General features: G+C 33.6%; 1 protein-coding gene across 4 annotated transcripts in view; it reads left to right on the top strand.

The window, feature by feature from the left end:
- Positions 1-18,708, top strand: part of PCDH9 (protocadherin 9) — a gene marked incomplete at both ends in the record, with an annotated part of 855,790 nt that overhangs the window by 295,038 nt on the left and 542,044 nt on the right. For 2 of the 4 annotated variants that reach the window (XM_080917359.1, XM_080917357.1), the window contains one exon: positions 17,093-17,194. The exons of the other annotated variants lie outside the window; for them this stretch is intronic. In XM_080917359.1, coding sequence (XP_080773485.1) covers positions 17,093-17,194 — 102 coding nt within the window. The remainder of the gene's footprint in view (positions 1-17,092; positions 17,195-18,708) is intronic. 4 annotated transcript variants of the gene reach the window in all.

The raw sequence follows: 18,708 nt of genomic DNA, 5'->3' as shown, positions 1-18,708 counted from the left end.
TATTACTTGAAGTAGGAAAATTAGTAAAAAAAAAAAAAGTATGATGAGTGATTAACGAACACAAAACATTAAAAGTATGCTGTAGTAATATTTACAATTTGTTGAAATTAGGACCCCGGTTTTTCCTCCCAGGTCCATGCTCCCAAAGAAGACTCGAGCTCAAAATATATTTATAAATACCTTGACCATATAACTAAACTCTTCTCTGACTAGATATAACCGAAATAGCCCATTTATTCCAGCTTTTCTTCTGACACATGGAAGATACTTGTGCTCAGGTACCATGTGTGCATCTCATCACAAACTTCCACCATGTCTATCCAAGAATTCTTGCTGCCTCCTGCATGTCCCACCTCTATTCTACCCTTTTGTATAGGCCATAAGTACTTTCTTTGACAGGTGATACATTTATCCACACAATATAGTATCTATTATCCCTGCACTGATCTTCTTTAGCTTCTTTTTTAACTGTTCAAAAGAGAACAGAGTGAACTAAGGGTACCACTTATTGGCAGTGCATAGTTATCAGGATTCTGTAAGTATCAACCAGAACAAAGGTACCAAGGCTATTAATTAAGTAGCTTATAAAGAATTTAGCTATTTATAACATATATGATTATACAGTTTTTATATAATCAAGTGAATTGTTTCTCTGTGTATGTTATCAAGAAATATGTTGATGTCAAGAAAATAATGGCAGAAGTTTGGCACAAGGAAACATGTCCTCCTAGCAGAAGGCCACACAATGCATAAAGAAGTTCAGAACAAAATGTATTTCCTGCTCGATTAGACAAGTTGGAAAGTAGTGTTTGCCCTGTGACCTAGAACAAGAATCCAAGCGGTATGGAGACTGTGCACTACTGAAATTAGACCCAGGCTAAGTCATCTGGGCTGTGTTTTTCTCTGAAGCACCCTGGATTCCAGTGGCCATCTTCACACCCTCTCTACACAGATAATGAATTCAGCTGAGTTACACACTAACCCTGTTCATCTCTAGTGTGACAGACTTACTTGTGATTTTTGTTGAGACATAATAAAATTTAATCTTCTTAAAAAAAAGAAATATGCTGATGTTATCAAAAGAATATGTATAGTATAATTTTCACCTTTCTTTGAGTAGATCTTTTCTCTTACACTTGTTATTGTATCTTATACTAAGAATTTGTAACTTCTAGGCAGAAGCTTAATATATCCTGAATCACAATGAGGAACTATGAGAAAATACAAATAGCATACAGACACATTTATTTCACCAAAGCCCTCTTGAGATAATATCTGAATTCTCATCAAGACTGTAGTGATTAGTGTTTCTGATTATGGTAATCAAATAACTCATTAGTGATTGCGTTTCAGAGATGGTTTAAAATATAAAATGCGTCTAGAATATCGTGAGTTATTTGTCTTATGCTCTTCAAAGACTAGAAAAAATTGAAAGAACAATTTTGGCTCATGAAATTATGCATTGATAAAAATACATACAACACAACTGTGCCCCATTTTTATAGACACATGTTTTCAAAGTCTTAGTTTCATGGCAGTTCATTTAAAGAGTATGCCTTTATATACAATGCATCAGTTGAGCAAAAATTGTTGCCTGGTCTAACTTGACATCAACATAAAGCATCAAGTAAGAGGAAAAAGCTTTCAACAAGTGAAAAGTATGATTTATTAATATAAGTTGGCAAGAGAAGTAAGAAAATGTAGGTGCTGGCTTTATCCTTAAAGGGAATTTCATTTACTAGTAGTTTCAGCTTAATGAGCAGTAGAAAATAAGGTTTTGCTACCTTTCATGTGTCCTTTTTTACAGCTTATTTAAAAGTTTGTAAATATTTGCTGAATGTACCCTTTATTAGGTGTTTGTGCATACTTTGATTTCCATCCTTGGGCAAATTGTTTTTTGTTATGTGTAGCTATTTATTTTAATAAGACAGTGAACAAATTTGAATACTTTGTCATGCTTTAGAGCACTCACCAGGGAATAAGAATGGCAAAGATGCTCTGTATTGTGAGAAGATATGTACAATGTCAACAACATGATAAGCACAAAATACAAATTAGGAGAATTATTCAAGACTTGTTTATGATCAACTCTTAACTCAAAGGAGTATAAATTAGAAGAATTAATTTACATATTAAACATAGATTTTGTTTTGATTTAAATATATAACATACATAGAAATTATATAACATATATAATATACATATATCCAAAGTATTTAATTTTCTGCTTATAAGACCCTACTTTATATTGGAGGTTTAAGAAAATGATTGGTCTTTTGGATGCTATAGATACTGATCATGGAATATTTTGAATTGAAATTCTAAAATTTGAGTAGCAAGTTAAACAGCACATTCCTTAAAAGTTTATTAAAATTATTAATAGTGAAATTTATCTTCTCATAAATATAATAGCCATATCAATCGAGTTAACTAAGGGGTTAAAGTTCAGTATGTTGACAATTCTTTCTTACCCCTTTCCTGATAATTAAAGGATCTTTTGTGCTGCAAAATTTATAACATGAGATTGTGAAACTTGCTGATTTGTCTTTGACTCAGTTATTGTAAACTAAATGAAGATAAGTCTTATCCTATACTATGTAAGTAAAATGAAATGTATCAGTCATTGACCTTGAAGTACTCTATTGTACATCAGTCTGCGTGATTTATTTCCGCCATTAATACTGAAGGTTAAGTAAGACATTTATGTGCCCTTTCACCTTTATATGCCTTAAGTCTAAGAAATGTTGAAATCTCTTGAATAAAAAAATGTTGCTGTAAATTCTTATTTTCAAATTAAGTCCTTAATACATATTCAATGTATTAAGTGGGGGTCCTGGTTATGGATTGCAAAATGAACACCATCCAATAGGTAGTCAAAGTAGGCCTGAAAGAAAATCAAGGAGGAACTGAAAGCTACTGAGTCCAGTGTCAAATATAGGATCCTGTTTACTGTAATGATCCTTAGTTCTTTATGTTGAGTCCTAAAATATATCAGTTCTTGCCCACTTACTTCTTTCTTTTATTTGCTCACAAGTGCAAACACAGGGACAACCACTTCTTTTCTAATAATTGTAAAATAGGCCTATACCCACATGTCCATGCATGTGCACACACACACACAAACACACAAACAGAATGACACACACACATATGTATATATATACTACACATCTGACAATATGTAGTTGGGCCCCATACAAAAGAGAATACAGGTTAAACTTTAAGTCTTACAAACAACAATGTGACAATAAAGAAGATCAAAACATCTCAGAGCTCTCGCATGATCATTTTAACACCTACACAAGTTATTCTGTAATGGGTGAGATGGAACTTTGCAAGGCATTCACAAATTCTATGAAAGGATTCTGATGCTAAAGGGCAAAAGGTATGGGTTGAAGGTTTGAGAGATAATGTGTTCCACAGTGCCCTGGAGATCTTCAGATCTGTGCAGAGTGTGTGAGTCAAACAGCTTGTCACAGAGATAAGAAACCAATACAAATTACTGTTGATGATCTCATTTTCGTTTCTTATCAAGCCTCCTGGTAATGAAATGATAAGTGAAAGATAACAGATATTGTTTAAAGTGTCTAATAGAATCTTTGACATAATTGGTGAGGAGTCACAAAGTCCATTCAGTTCTGTCACATCCTAATCATTTGAAGATGACAAAACGCTTTTATAAAAAGTTTGTAGTTGTAATGGCGTGCTATACCATGCTTGCAAAGATCAGTGCTACAAAGGAATTGTGATTTATACAAAAATTATGTATGTGCACTTGTGTCTATGTATCTGAAAGTGTGTGCTATTTTTTTCTTGAACTAAGTATTGTCATCATTTGAGAGTGAGTTACTATTTGCACTTTAAGAGAGATAGTTTAAACAATAATCTTTTGGTATATAAAACAATGATTTTTGAAATATTTGTCATACAAATGCAACTTTTTGCTGTTAATACTATGATGATATTAAATATTAATCTTTTTTGATTGAAATAAATATGCTTATTTTAGTTGTAGTGTAAGACAAAATTACAGTACCGTGCAACAGTCATTATTCTATATACTTCTGACAAATTTTATGTTAGAAAAAAGAACTGTAACAATGTTAATATTTACATTGAATGATTATAGATTTTATTATTTAATTCTATTTTTTAAATCTCTTAAGTTACAGTTAACCATACTACTGAGTATATTTGAGAGACACAGGAAGTTTATTACAATGGTCACATGTAATGTGCATTAACTCTTGAAATATAAAAATTATTTACTTTGTTACTATTCTTTAGTTATTTAACAATATTTGTATGAATAATGAAGATAGTAGGTCAGTGAATACCTAGATTTATTTGAGTAAATTATGTAAATTTTAGAGTTTATGAGATACTTTGAAAGAATACCACTATATGTGTAAATGTATATATACAGTTAAACGTATGCAAATACACATACACATTTCACACTCAATTAAATAGTCATTGTTCTTACTGTCATAGTGCTTTTCAGTCCTGCAATTGTAGACAATTCATCACAGCAGATTAGGGAAGCATTGATGTTTTAGTCATCAAATGTTTGCAATTCTATGGCCATGAGATTAAAAGGTAGACAGTGTCTTAGGGTTTTATTGCTGTGAAGAGAGATGACCAAGTCCATCCTTTTAAAGGACAGCATTTAATGGGGGCTGTTTTGAGTTTCAGAAGTTCGGTTCATTATCATTATGGTGGGAAACATGGCTACCTGAATGCTGACATGGTGCTGGAGAAAACTGATGTCTACACTGGCAGAGCTTGAGCATATTAAGATCGAAAAGTTTGCCCACACAGTGACATTCTTACTCCAACAAGGTCAAAACTATTTTAACAAGGCTATACATCTTAATATATTCTCTCCCTATTGGTCAAGCATTCAATAGCATGAGTTTATGGGGGCCAAACCTATTCTGTCTACCACAAAGAGTTAAATAATTTTACTGAAAGAATACCAGTTTGGAGCTGGGAGACAAAAAAAAAAATTCTTCCAAAGATCAAAGATAAATTCTGTTAACAGTGACTACACTAATTGTCATTTCTTTGTTGGTAAAGAATATATTCTTTCAAGAATCATTTAATTCTATTAGAAACAAAATATTTTTATGCCCTTGAAAATGAGTACGTTACTCATGTGTGTTTTCTTCATTCGTTAATGTGGGTGAACTTTAATTTTAAATCTAGGTCTGCGGAATCCTTCAAGCTAGTTGTAAATCCAGCCTTGTGCAAACTAGAATTACAGAAGAGTTCCCGTCTAGCAAGACTCTAATGGACCTAGTTCATGACTAGTTAGTTTTACACTTTTCAAAAGGTATTTCGAGTACCAGTCAAGTACCAGTTCCTTTTGTGAGGAGGAAGTAGAGTTAATATGCATCAGACTTTGTGGCATGTTTTTCCCCCTTTTTTTGTGTGAATAAAAGGTGTAATTGGAGCTGGTGTGGAGGCACAGGCACCAGCAAGCTCCTAAAACCACATGCCAGAGCACTAAAAAACATCAATTTTACTTTAAAGCATTATAGAAAAAGCTATATATTTTTATTCAAATTGAATTATTTCACAACTTTGATTAGTACATTTTTTAGATTAATACAGTTAAAATCAGAAAATAAACAATTAATCCTAGAAAAGATATTTAGAAATCACATGTTCACAGTGGAGTGATTTTAGTGTGCAAGAACAATATAAAGCCCACCCTCCTTGGCTCCTGCTGGCATATATAATTTCCAGCTTAGTTTTATGCCTCAGGCTCACTTTCAAAAACTGTAGACGACAAAAAGTAGCCTTGCAAAAAACAACACAGGAGCCTTGAAAGACAATATTCAGATAACTGACAGATCGTTGAATGTTCAAATCACTGTAAAGCACTCTGGAATTGAACATCTGAAATTATTATTTGATTTCTTTGGCTGATGGTTGGCTTGCAGACTGTGGTTTTGATGCCTGCCTTGCAGACAGATAAAGCTAATATTATTTTGAAACACTTACTTTGGGAATATTTTTTGTAATACCATGATATATGCAATTCAGGTTTCAAATTTTCTGTCTTTAACACAGACAATTCAGAACACTTACAAACCTATGAGGATACTTTCTCAAAAATATTTAATCTTAGACTTTCCAATTCATATTACATGTACTAAAGGTATAGCAAAGTTTTCCAGCATATTTATGTTTCACAATTTTTAAATTTCCATAATGTACCTCTTTAATATAATAAATAAAATATTTCATAAAATATACTTAACCTAATATTATTTAAGCAGATGGTTTATACTAAAAATCACCATAATAAAAGTATACATAATCACTTCTATTCAACATTTCAAGAAATTTGTTCAAGGGTGTTGTGTGTGTGTGTGTTTGTGTATACTTTTACTTCTATTATTTCATTTGTTTTCTCTCTACAGAAGACTATTTACTAAAAGGAAATCCTGTCATGACATACTTCATTTTCTTTTGGTCTCATATAAGCAATATAATGCATTCCATATAAATTTACAGAATAGTGATATGTTCTAATATGTCAAATTTTAGCTGTATATATTGGACACCATTTCAGAATTGTTTAGGCACTTTTATCTATAAAAACATGAACAATGTTTTCATTTGTGTGGATTAATTAAGTACATTGAAAATTAAAAGGGCTACTGAAAATAAGCAAAGAACACTAATTAGTTTTGTTTCCCTGTTTTTTCTTGTCAATTTAGACACATAACTGAAGACTTGTACTGTTAAATCCTAAGTGAACACCTTTCATATAAGACCCTTCTGTAATGTTAGAAATATTTAGAAGCCTTTAAATCTATCTATGCTTCCTGTGTTAAGGAAATTCTAGTTTTAGATGTGTTCAAGGCATAAAGACAGTTCAATGATGAATATGTGGACAACTCTCAATTTCTTTTAACCAATAAATAAGAATGGGTTAAAGTCATCCGGAAACAATTGTGTTAAATACAACACAGATTGATCTTGGTGCTGAAAATGTATGGTCTTCCATACTTCAGAATATGTGTAGGAAGAACTTATGCTTTCTAAGTGCAAAGGATGTTTTGCATTGTTTACTGTCATTTATTTCAAAAGCATAATTAAATAGCAATATGAAAAGCAAATGACATTAACAGAGCTCTGTTAAAGCAATATAACATGTAATCTTTTTGTCATTCAAAACCATGCAGAGTGTTCTGCAAAAAATGGGAATAATGCAAGGTTGGAGAGGAGGAAATATACTACAAGTTGTAAAACTAGAAAATCTATAAACAGTAAAATGTATTGTGTTTGAATATAAATACTTTTTTCCTGAGGAAATTCTATTTCCATGGACATTCATAGCAAGTGCTTTAAGAGAATAGTATAGAACTGTTTCACCTGGTCTATGAACCTTTTAGAGGAAAATGCCAAAACCTTCAGGGAAGGAGCTGTGATTTCTGGTCCTCATGAAGGTGGTCTTGCACTCTTCTGAGCAATAACCTGAAATTACATCTGATTTTATCTCTGTTAACTTACAGAGAATGTAGGTATTTTTAATGAAGGAATTTGCAGCTGTATAGGGAAACATGTATGGATGTTACTTATTTAGCAAAATTGTATTCACACACCTCCCAGCACTAAATACTAAACAATCATGGCTTCAACAATATTTTGCTATCTATTCCTCTAGTTTATTGTGGGTGCACTGGGCACTCATTGTATATTTTGGTAAGTAATCTGTAATATAGTGCTATTTCTTAATTCTTATTTGGATTATCAATAATTTTTACAATAGAACAAAAATTACCTAGGTTTCTTCTTGTCCATTCATTTGCTGTTATGCTTACAACAGGACGAAGAATTCTCTTATAGGGCTGAGTAATTTCTTGTCTAGGGCAACAGCTACTTGTGTGTTTCTATGTGTGTGGCCTATACACCTCTTTTTGCATATATCAATATTCTTTTTAAAAAAGTTTGGAAATTCAATAGGGAAGTCAACAGAACTTACATTCTCAGAAAATAAAAAATGGCTAGATTTCCTTAAAATTTATAGTAACCACAATATTTATGGAAAGAGGTTGCTTTGAAATGCCATGCAAGAAATAACACCATGAAAAAAAGGTATTTTGACCTGTGGCACTTGGTGCCAATGCGTTATTTCAAATTGTTAGAATTACATGAGAAATGTCAGACAGCTTCTGATAGAGACCATTGCATTTGCAATAGCAATAAAAAAAGAATTTTGGCCAAGAAAAGAACATGTTTCATCATGCTTTTCCTTTTAAACCACTACCCAAATTTCTTGAGATTTTAATTTCCCATTTCTACATTTCCCCAAGAGCTGAATTAAGATGTTATTCCCATATGTATTGTCTTCCCTATGCCATAACTCTCTTGCAACACTCCACTCCACCCGCCATGTTATAACACTGTAAATTGAAGAAAATCTTTTACAGATGTTTTAAAGGTATCCTACTTGGGAAAGCAAAGTGCCCAATCAGAAATAAGTCCCTTATGCATTGATTTTGCTTGATTGAAGAAAACTGTATTTGAAGAGAGCCCATTAGCCTGTTTAATGGCCTGTGTGGTAAGACTACACAAATTTCGCTTTTGAGTTTTTATTGTTTTCTCAAACACAACACGTGTGAAACTCAGCTTCTAAATGTTAATGGGAAATTTCAGACCACTTGCATCCGCTTAGTGTCTGCAAACCTGGGTTGAAAAATGGTTTATAGGAACAAAGTAGGAATGAGGTACAACGGAGGATGGAAAGAAAGAGATGCCTTTGAAGCAACAGAAAGGGGGAGAAAAGAATGTCTTTAAAGTAAAAATGCTTAGAATGAAAATCAGAAAAAAACAATGGACTATCGGACAGGATTTGCTTAGAGGAAGCAAAGAGCTTGAGTGTTGGGCTCCTGAGGCATATGAAGCACCGTTCAGTATTTTTATTCTGAGGAAATGTGCGTACAAAATCATGGAGCTTAGGAATATTGCAAAGAACGCCAAAGGGGAAAAGGCAGCAACTCCTTCAAGTGGGACAGGATTTACTCTGTTAATATATTCAGGCAATAAATTAAAATATGTTCATTTAGTTAATAGATGACACATGAAACTATTTCCTGCCAGAAGTTACTGGAGGGTCCATGGGAGGAGAAAGCCTATATTTACATCTGTGTTTACTGTTCCCTGTTTGAGTAATCTCAAGCTCAGAAGCCTTCTGTCTCGCTTTTGTATCAATGTGTGCTCTAGGTTCTAAGTCTTAGCAGTAATGAGCTTACTGTGAATTCATTTAGTGTGGACAAAGAGACACAACGACAGCAAGTGATAGAAAATTAGAAGCCAAACAATCTAGTCCTTGAAAATTATTGTTAATGTTTTATGATGCTGATCACTTACTATTTCATTCGACTTCTATGAATATGTTTATATTTAAAAAATATAATGATGCTGTAGGCACTGTCCTGGAGATCACCTATCAAGAGGAGTAACTGGTTTCTTTTTGCCATTCGAACTTTGCTTTGCTGCCCACTTCTGGGGATAATCACTCACAACACAACTGGTGGATCCTGAGAGGCAAGGCAGGGGCTGCTGGGAGTTTAGTATTCTCCAACAGCAGTGAGCTGAACAGGTGAATGACATGGGAGGTAGCTTCCATAAGAAAGCTGACTTTAATAGGGATGGGCACGCAAAGGTTCTTAAAACTTTGAAGATACTTAGGGACCGTTTATTGAGTGTACAACACTGGCCTGGGGCAAGGTGCTGGGGATACCTGAGTAGCATACAGAGTAATTACAGATTCTGCTGGACATGACGTTATAAGCCGAGAGGAAATTTTACTGGGCTGTGTGACCGCGTCCTATTGGGCAAAGTTTGGGGCATAGGGCTAAGTTCACTAGAACATGCAGGCAGCAGGAAGTGGGAAGGAATCCTGCTGATCTCAGAACAGGATTTCTGGGGTTTTGGACAACCTGTGACTCCACTCTTGCTCCAGGCCTGCTCCTTCTGGTCCGACAGCCCCTGGCCCTACATCTTCTTGAATTTAAATGAGGAAGATTACATTTAAAAGAATAAGGAATAACTTTAAAGAGCAGCATCAGGAAAGTCACTGACTGGCTTAAAAATACTTCCATAAAATGAGAAGGATAAGGAATCTTTCTTTAAAGTGAACAAAGCCCACTTTAAAACACACACACACACACACACACACACACACACACACACACACACACACAGGAGGGAGAGAGAGAGAGAGAGAGAGATCTAGATAAAATTCAGAGTTGTGGAGCTCAATCCCAAGGAATACATCTACAGACTCTAAACTCTAAAGCTCCAGGAACATATTGGAAGACGGAACAGAAACGTATTTCAAGAGCCAAAGATCACGGAGATTTCCCTGTTAAATGCATTTCTTCTAATAATTTCAGAGACTTCTCATGACTGCCCAAACATGACCTGAACATGGATGATACCAATGGGCATGTACACACGGAAAAAGGCCTCAGTTCAACAAAAACTACCAGCAACAAAAGAATCCAGGGAGTAGGAACAATAGACTTACCTAGATACACAGAAATAATATTATACAGACATAGCAGCTCGTCTTTATGAACTTATTGATAGGCTTGTGTGTGTGTGTGTGTGTGTGTGTGTGTGTGTGTGTGTGTGTGAACAATTAGTAAATAAAATAGGCTATGGACTTAAAAGAGTGTAAGAGGAGGTTTGGGAGGAATGGAAAAGGTGAATTTTAAATAAAACAATAAACAAATATTTAAAACACTAACTACTGCCGTTTTATTTAAAATGTATTCCAAACCCATCCAAAGAATGTCAACCTCCAAGCTAAATCAGAAAGAATTATCCACATGACATTACTCTTGAGGATATATTTTGGTTGATGCCTTACCTTTGTTACTATGAATAGGGCACTGAGAAAAGTACTAGAACCTCGTTTCTTCTCCTGTTTTCCAATGTGAAACTATTAGGAATAGAAGGTTATCAAGTGGGCAGTGGAGGAGTGAAGGTAGGAGTGGTGTCATCAGGGACAAATGACACTCCTCTATTTACTTCATTTTCTAAGGACAGAGAGTTGTCACCTGAATTCCTAATGTAACTATTTTGGTGGTTGAATTAGAGTTTACTGAAATTGAGGTGATAAGACTGGTACAAAAGTTTTTTACTATGTATAGATAAAGAGAAAATAGCTTCACCAAAGATAATTTTTAATGTTGTTTGGGGTGTATGTGTATGTGAACATAAACTTTTTTATCTTTATAACATAATTATTTATTCATTAGGATTTTTGCATTTTTGTTGGATATTTTGTGTTTTTTACATTTCAAATATCCTTTTTTCCTGGTTGCCCCCTTTCCTAAATGCCCTACCCTTGCTTCTGTGAGGATACTCACCCTCCCACCCACCAATTCCCATCTTACAACCTTGGCATTCTTCTATACTGAGGAAACAAGCATTCACAGGACCAAAGGCTTCTCCTCCTATTGATGCCAGACACTACCATTCTCTGCTACATATGTAATTGGAGCCATGGGTCTCTCCATGTGGATTCTTTGGTTGGTGGTTTAGTCCTTGAGAGCTCTGGAGTTTGATATTGTTGTGGGGTTGCAGACTACTTCAGTTTCTCTTTCAGTCCTTTCTCTAACTCCTCCATTGGGATCCCTGTGCTCAGTCCAATGGTTGGTTGCAAGCATGCTCCTCTGTATTTATCTTGCTCTGGTAGATCCTTTTAAAAGAGAGCTATATGAGGTTCCTATCAGCAAGCACTTCTTGGCAATCACAATATTGTCTGGGTTTTGTAGCTACATATGAGATGGACCCTTACGTGGAGCAACCTCTGGATGGCCTTTCCTTTGGTGTCTTCTCCACACTTTGTCCCTCTATCTCTTTCCATGAGTATCTTGTTCTCCTTTCTACTAAGGACTGAAGAATCTACATGTTGGTCTTCCTTAATCATGAGCTTCATATGGTCTGTGAATTGTATTTTGGGTATTCTCAGCATTTGGGCTAATGTCCACTTATCATTGAGTGCAAGCCATGTGTGGTTTTCTTGTGACTAGGTTATCTCACTCAGGATAATATATTCTAGTTTCTTCCATTTGCCTAAGAATTTCATTAAGTAATTGTTTTTAATAGATGAGTAGTACTCCACTGTGTAAATGTACCACAATTTCTTTATCCATTCCTCTATTGATAGACATCTTGATTCTTTCCATCTTCTGACTATTATATAAGGGTGCTATGAATATGGTGGAACATGTGTCCTCGTTATATGTTGGAGTATCTTTTGGGTATATGTCCAGGATTGGTACAGCTGGGTCCTCAAGTAATACTATGTCCAGTTGTCCGAGGAACCTCCAGAATTATTTCCACAATGGTTATACCAGCTTACAATCTCATCAGCAATGAGGAGTGTTCCAGTTTCTCCATATCCTCACTAGTATCTGCTGTCACCTGAGCTTTTGGCCTTAGCCATTCTGACTGGTACATGGTGGAATCTCAGGGTTGTTTGATTTGTATTTCCCTGATGACTGAGAATGTTGAACATCTCTTTAGGTGCTAGCCATGAGATAGTTTTCAGTTGAGAATTCTTTGTTTAGCTCTGCACCCCATTTTTCCCCCCTTTTTTATTGGATGTTCTCTATATTTACATTTCAGATGTTATCCTTTTTCCACCAATTCCATACTCCCTTCCCCTTCCACTGCCTGCATGAAGATGCTTCTCCCAACCACCCTCTCCACCTCTAAGCTGGCAAAAGGAGCCTTTATTATTTGGTTCTCTAGAGTCTGGCTTTTTGATTTCTTTGTATATATTATATATTGATAAAGATCTTTTCCCAATCTGTTGGTTGCTGTTTAGTCCTATTGACAGTGTCCTTTGCCTTACAGAAACTTTGCAATTTTGTGAGGTCCTATTTGTCTGTTATTGACCTTATACATAAGCCATTGGTGCTCTGTTCAGAAAATTTTTCTCTGCCCTTGTGTTCGATGCTCTTTCCCACTTTTTTCTTGTAAATAAAAAAAAGTAAATTAAAATAAAAATAATAAATTTATTAACTTCTAGAAACTTTCAAGAGTATATTATATTTTTCTATGACAGGATCTTTCCGTTATTACAATGGGTAGGAATGACATATTCACTGAGAGGTTTTAACAAATAAACATGTTATTTGAGGAAAAAATATGGTACAAAATCTAAAGCTCATTGCTCTATAGTCATTGTAAGGGATTTCTAAGGGTGCCATTGATTTTCATCAAAGAATCTTGATTTTGTAAGAAGGAAGGAGGAGGGACACAGTTTCGAGGGCACATACCTGTTCCATTCGAGCGAAGTGTGCAAATAACAAACTCCCATTTAGCAAAGCAAGTAGCTGTTTTTTATTTATGGTTTTGTGACTTTTCATAAACCTTTTGTTGCTTTTCAACTATTGATTTTTTTTCTCTTGATATCATGACTATGGAGTGCTTTCTTAGGATTTGTATCCAAATTGAAAGAGCTAAAGTACCTGCTTGGGTAGCAAGTCTGAGTAGGTTTTTCTATAGGCAGTGAATAGCCATTTTCTCTAGAAATACAATGGATGTTTGGAGAAAGAAAGTTTAATATTCATATTTAAATTTATCAATCAAAATTATTGAAAAAACATTGAAGGCTTTAAAGAATATAACAAATATAGTTACAGTGACTTACATTGAATAAATTTTTTATTGAGTTCATAATGTTTACATTTTATTTCCATATGTATTTTATAAGAACAATATTTATTTAAAACATTAATATCAATTTTAATATAGCAATCCATATTGAATTTGATAAATAGAATATTTTGGTAGAATAAAACTCTAAAGATTTAAAATATATTTCTGCTTTCAGCTGTAATTTTTGAGGGAGCAGTATGCAAAACACATATTGATTAAATTATTTCCACCCCTAAATTTTTTTTCTTATATTTGGCTATTTGTCATATTTTATCTCGAAATATTGTTTATGATTTTTTCCATTGGTCTCATGCCTTATTCTTTATTTTATTTTATTTAAAAAAACACAATGTTTTATTATATTTCTAGTATACATAGTATGGGTACTCCCATAGAAAAATAAGTCTCACATTTAGGCAATTGCAACCAAGAACAATGCACTAACATTTCATATTGTAATGCAACTCTTAAGTGTTAGATTTCAAATTCTGAACTTTGCTTTCCCTAAGGTCGTGCTCCACAAAGATTTGAGCAGTTTTGAAAACACAAAGACAGTACAAAAGAGGGAAGTGAGCCAATATGACTTTTATGTAGTCATTTGACTTCAGCAGCACAATAAATAAGGTATTACAGTGAAAAACAATTGGGATATTTTACAACCTTGAAAAGTTTAACCTAACAGAGGGATCTTATCTGGAAATAAATTTAAAGTTGACAGTGAGACATGATGCCTCATTCTTATATTTAATTGTGGAAGGAATTTTACACCCTGAAAATGACAAATTGAAAACAGTGAGGAAGTAACTGGGTTGAAAATTTCCTCTTATGTTTTCACTCTTTTACAAAAGGAGGATCTTCCATAATGAGACACCAAAAAACTTATGGGGTGAGAGAATTTATCAGAATATAATTAGTCAATTGCAACTGCACTCATGTTGTCTGTGGTTTTTATTTTTCATGGTATGTGGTGGGGTGCAGAAGTTCATCCCCAATATCCCATTAAATTCTTAGTAAGAAGTCTATCCTGGAAAATCATAAGTTATGCTAAGTTCAGTTCTGAAACTTGTCATGACTGATTCTACTGTTGAATTCAATGTACTTCTATTTATCCTCAAATTAATATCCATATTTTTATACGTAATTTGCTATAACTTCTCATCAGTTGACAAAATACATCTCTTCAAAACACTTACTCTAGTTTGTTATACCTTGAATGCAAGATAATGTCACTGTAATCTGCACATCGCTCAAGGCTCTGTCTATAGGGTCAACCCAAAGGTTGGGTTTGAGTCTTGTGCTGGTTAGTATTACATCACTTTGAACAAGCTAGAGTCATATGACATATATTTATATACTCTCTAAATCTTGAGATAGCATGCATATATGCTAAATAAATGAACAGACAAGTAGAGCAATGTGGGTGAATGCCATACTTCACCATTGCCTTCTAAAAGTCGTTAACTCAGGAACTCCAATCTCTGTCTGCAATGTGAGCTCTGAATTAATTGGTATAAATTAATTAGGTCATTGGTGCTTGCAAGAGCCGTGTATGGATACCTCCTTAGAAGCTCTGCCAGAGCCACACTGTTACAGAGAAGGATGTATGTAGCTAACCATTGGACTGAACACAGGGACCCCAATTAATTAGCTAGAGAGGTACTGGAGAAGCTGAGGGAGTCTGCTACCCCATAGGAAGACCAAAATTATCAACTAACCAAACTCACCACAGCTCCCAGGGACTCAACCACCAATCAGTGAGTTTGCACAGAAAGACCCATGCTGTACATATGTAGCAGAGGATAGCATTTTCTGACATCAATGAAAGGAGAGGCCTTTGGTCCAGTGAAGGCTCGTTTTCCCAGTGTAGGAGAATGCCAAGGTGCTGGGGTTAGAAGAGCGTTGTTGAGAGAGGGAGCACCTTCATGGAGGCAATGGGAGAATGAGGGGGAATGGGATTGTGTGAAAGGAGATAACATCTGAAACGTAAATGCAGAGAATTTTCAATAAATTTTTTTGGGAAAAAAAGAAAAAGATTATTTCTGTGAAAACAGACAAAAACAAAGGAGAAAGTATGTGACTTCTAATTTTAGGGCATAAGAAGCTGTGTGGTTTATTTTGTTTTCTTACATGTACTCCCCAGAGAAGTCAGTAAAAATATTTTTTAGAAATTTTAAGAATTATCTAATACATTGCCAACAAGAACAACTGGTGAGCCACAGAGACTTATGAAATGGTTCTGTGGGTAAAAACTGCATAATGCATGAGATGTTTAAAGCAGATTAATCAACATGAATATACGCAAGAAGGCTAGGTATAGAATCTGATTAAAATGCCTAATGATTACAGTGTATCAAAACATGCTTAAAGATATATTTTATTTCTATTGCTTTACAAAACAAAAGAAGCTCTTGTAAAGAAATATCTTCAGAGTTAGGGATGAAGTTGTTCAGGTCATTTTAAGAGCATTCAGTGAACAGATTTGGACAAGATGGCATATTAAGCAGTCTACTTAAGATTTAGTTAGCTGGGTTCTCAACAGAAGTTAAAAGAACAGTCAGTATTTGTTTCTGTTACCCATATAGAACTCTCAAATATGGTCTGAAAAATGCAGAAATGAAATTATATATATATATATATAATATGTTTCATATATATTTCATATATATATATATTATATAACAACCATGAAATAAGTTTTTTTTTATACCAAAGGGCTTATCATATGTCATATGACTAATTGTGTTTGAAATCCTTCTTAATATCATATAAATATATCTTTACAAGAAAGTCAACTTAGATAAGTGTTATCTGCAAAATTCAATCAGGATTATATACAAATATTTTTAAAGAGAGCAATTTTTTTCTTTTACCTGAGAGTGAATGAAGTCTTTTTGCCAGTGGTACATTATGTCATTTATTAAATTACCGACTATAGAAATTTTAATACTAGGCTTAACGTTGGCCAAATAGCAATATTAACAGGTAGCCTTGCTCTGACTATTTAAGAAACTTAAAAGAACAAAGAAAAGGACAGGAAATGAATGCTATCTTCTATTTCTATGAACAGCTCCTGTGAAGACTGTAGAAAGCAGTCATCTTACATATGGTTAAATAGTAAAAAGCTTACATATAATTTAATATCATAGCTCGATAAACTAATCAGTTTATAAGTGTATTACTGGTTATTGTTTAAATAACACCTTCTTTGGGAAAAGTGGACTAATATTATACCCACATTACTGCTTTGCCATCTATCTATGCATGCTATCTGAGTCTGGATCCTGCTTAGTTAAGAGTTAACTTCATTTATAGGCTCACAGAAAACAGCTTTGTCTCTCAGCAGACACTGGACATGCAGAGTAGTTTGTCACAATTATTTGGTAATCTCTTTCAGTGTAACTCACACATCAAAAATGACAATATTCCTGTCACACATCAGAAATGCCCCAGCTCTACTGGTTTCCACATTCAAGAGAATGAAGAATGCCATTCGGAGGTATGATTACATCTGTAGAGTCACTGTTAATATGGGACATTGTCATCCTCTCTAGATTTTAAATATAATGTGCTGACTATTACAGAAGATTTCGGGTTTTTGATTTCATTTTATGATGGGATTTTTCTACCACTGCTTTGATATAGCTGAAAGTAAATAATATTAGAGAATATGTCCATGAATCATATCCCCCATTTATAAGAGTATCATTGTGAATACACTTTATTTTTATCTATGTTTAGAACAAATAATCAATGACTTTGTTTTGGAATTTGTAGCAATAAGCTATTTCTCAGATAATTTTTATTATTTAAACAAAAGAATATGCATATGAATTCACCAAGAGTTATATCTTTCAAAGAATGGTACCAAATATAATCTTACTCAAGATATGCTATGTAGGCAGTGAGGAATTCTAAAAATTGCTTTTTATAAATCCATATTTATCAAAATTTGAATAATTACCATGTATGATTGAACATTATCTAAAAAAATTAGTAGAAATTTGTTTTACATACATATGCAATATTGGGAGATCTATGGACATCTAACACATTATGCTGTATAGTATTGGGGCAACAGCTAAAAAAGTTTTCTTCTTAACTCTGTTTTTTTGGTTGTATTTGTTTTGGGTTTTGTATGTGTATGTGTGTGTCTATGTGTGTGTATTTGAATTTCTCTGAGTCTAATTCTCTTGAAACTTCCAAGAGCAACTATGCATGATTATTGCTTTTGATTTCATGATCACTATGTTTTAAAACAACCAGTATTATCTGATCCCCCCATAGTTACTAACAATAATGACACAATTGCAATAATGATATGGAATTTTTAATCATAAAGAGGTAAATAAGCTGGCATTTTTAGAAAATTATAAAAGTAAAAAAATCCACGTTTCTCAAATATCTGATAATTGATTTTTAATAACATTTAATTCTTGTGTTTTTAATAATAAGTCAATAAATCTTATATAATTCCTTGATGTTTGTTGGGTGAAGAATTTCTTATCTCTTTAGAGACATTGTGATATAAAGATAGTTTTACTATTAGATGTATTGTAGACACAAAGTAGATAAGAGGGTTTTTTTGTTTTTGGACAAATAAGGAAAATTATATGCAGTTATGATATTGATGTGTACCATTAATTTAATCATCAAAGCACTGGAAATTTACTTTGCTATATTAGAAGACATAGATGTAAATAATTTTTGGAAAAGATTTATCTCAAACATATTTATTTGACCATTAGTACTTAAAACTAACAAAATGTGAACAATTTTGTACACAGCCATTTCATGATCTTTTAAATGGATGATACTAAAGACAGATAAAATCAGCAGTGTATGTATGCTTTTGCAGGTTATGACCTGTAACACAGGCTGTTTCTACAACATTATATATGTACATATATATGATACATAAGTATTCTTTCATCATTTCTATATGCCTATCATATATCATAATTTCTGATTTATTTCATAACACAAACTGGATGCCTTTGGCCTAAAAGATGA

This window comes from Micromys minutus (genome assembly GCF_963924665.1).
Source record: "Micromys minutus genome assembly, chromosome: 5".
Lineage (NCBI taxonomy): Eukaryota > Metazoa > Chordata > Mammalia > Rodentia > Muridae > Micromys > Micromys minutus.
Note: the sequence above shows the minus strand (reverse complement) of the source record. Positions and strands in the feature narration are given on the sequence as shown.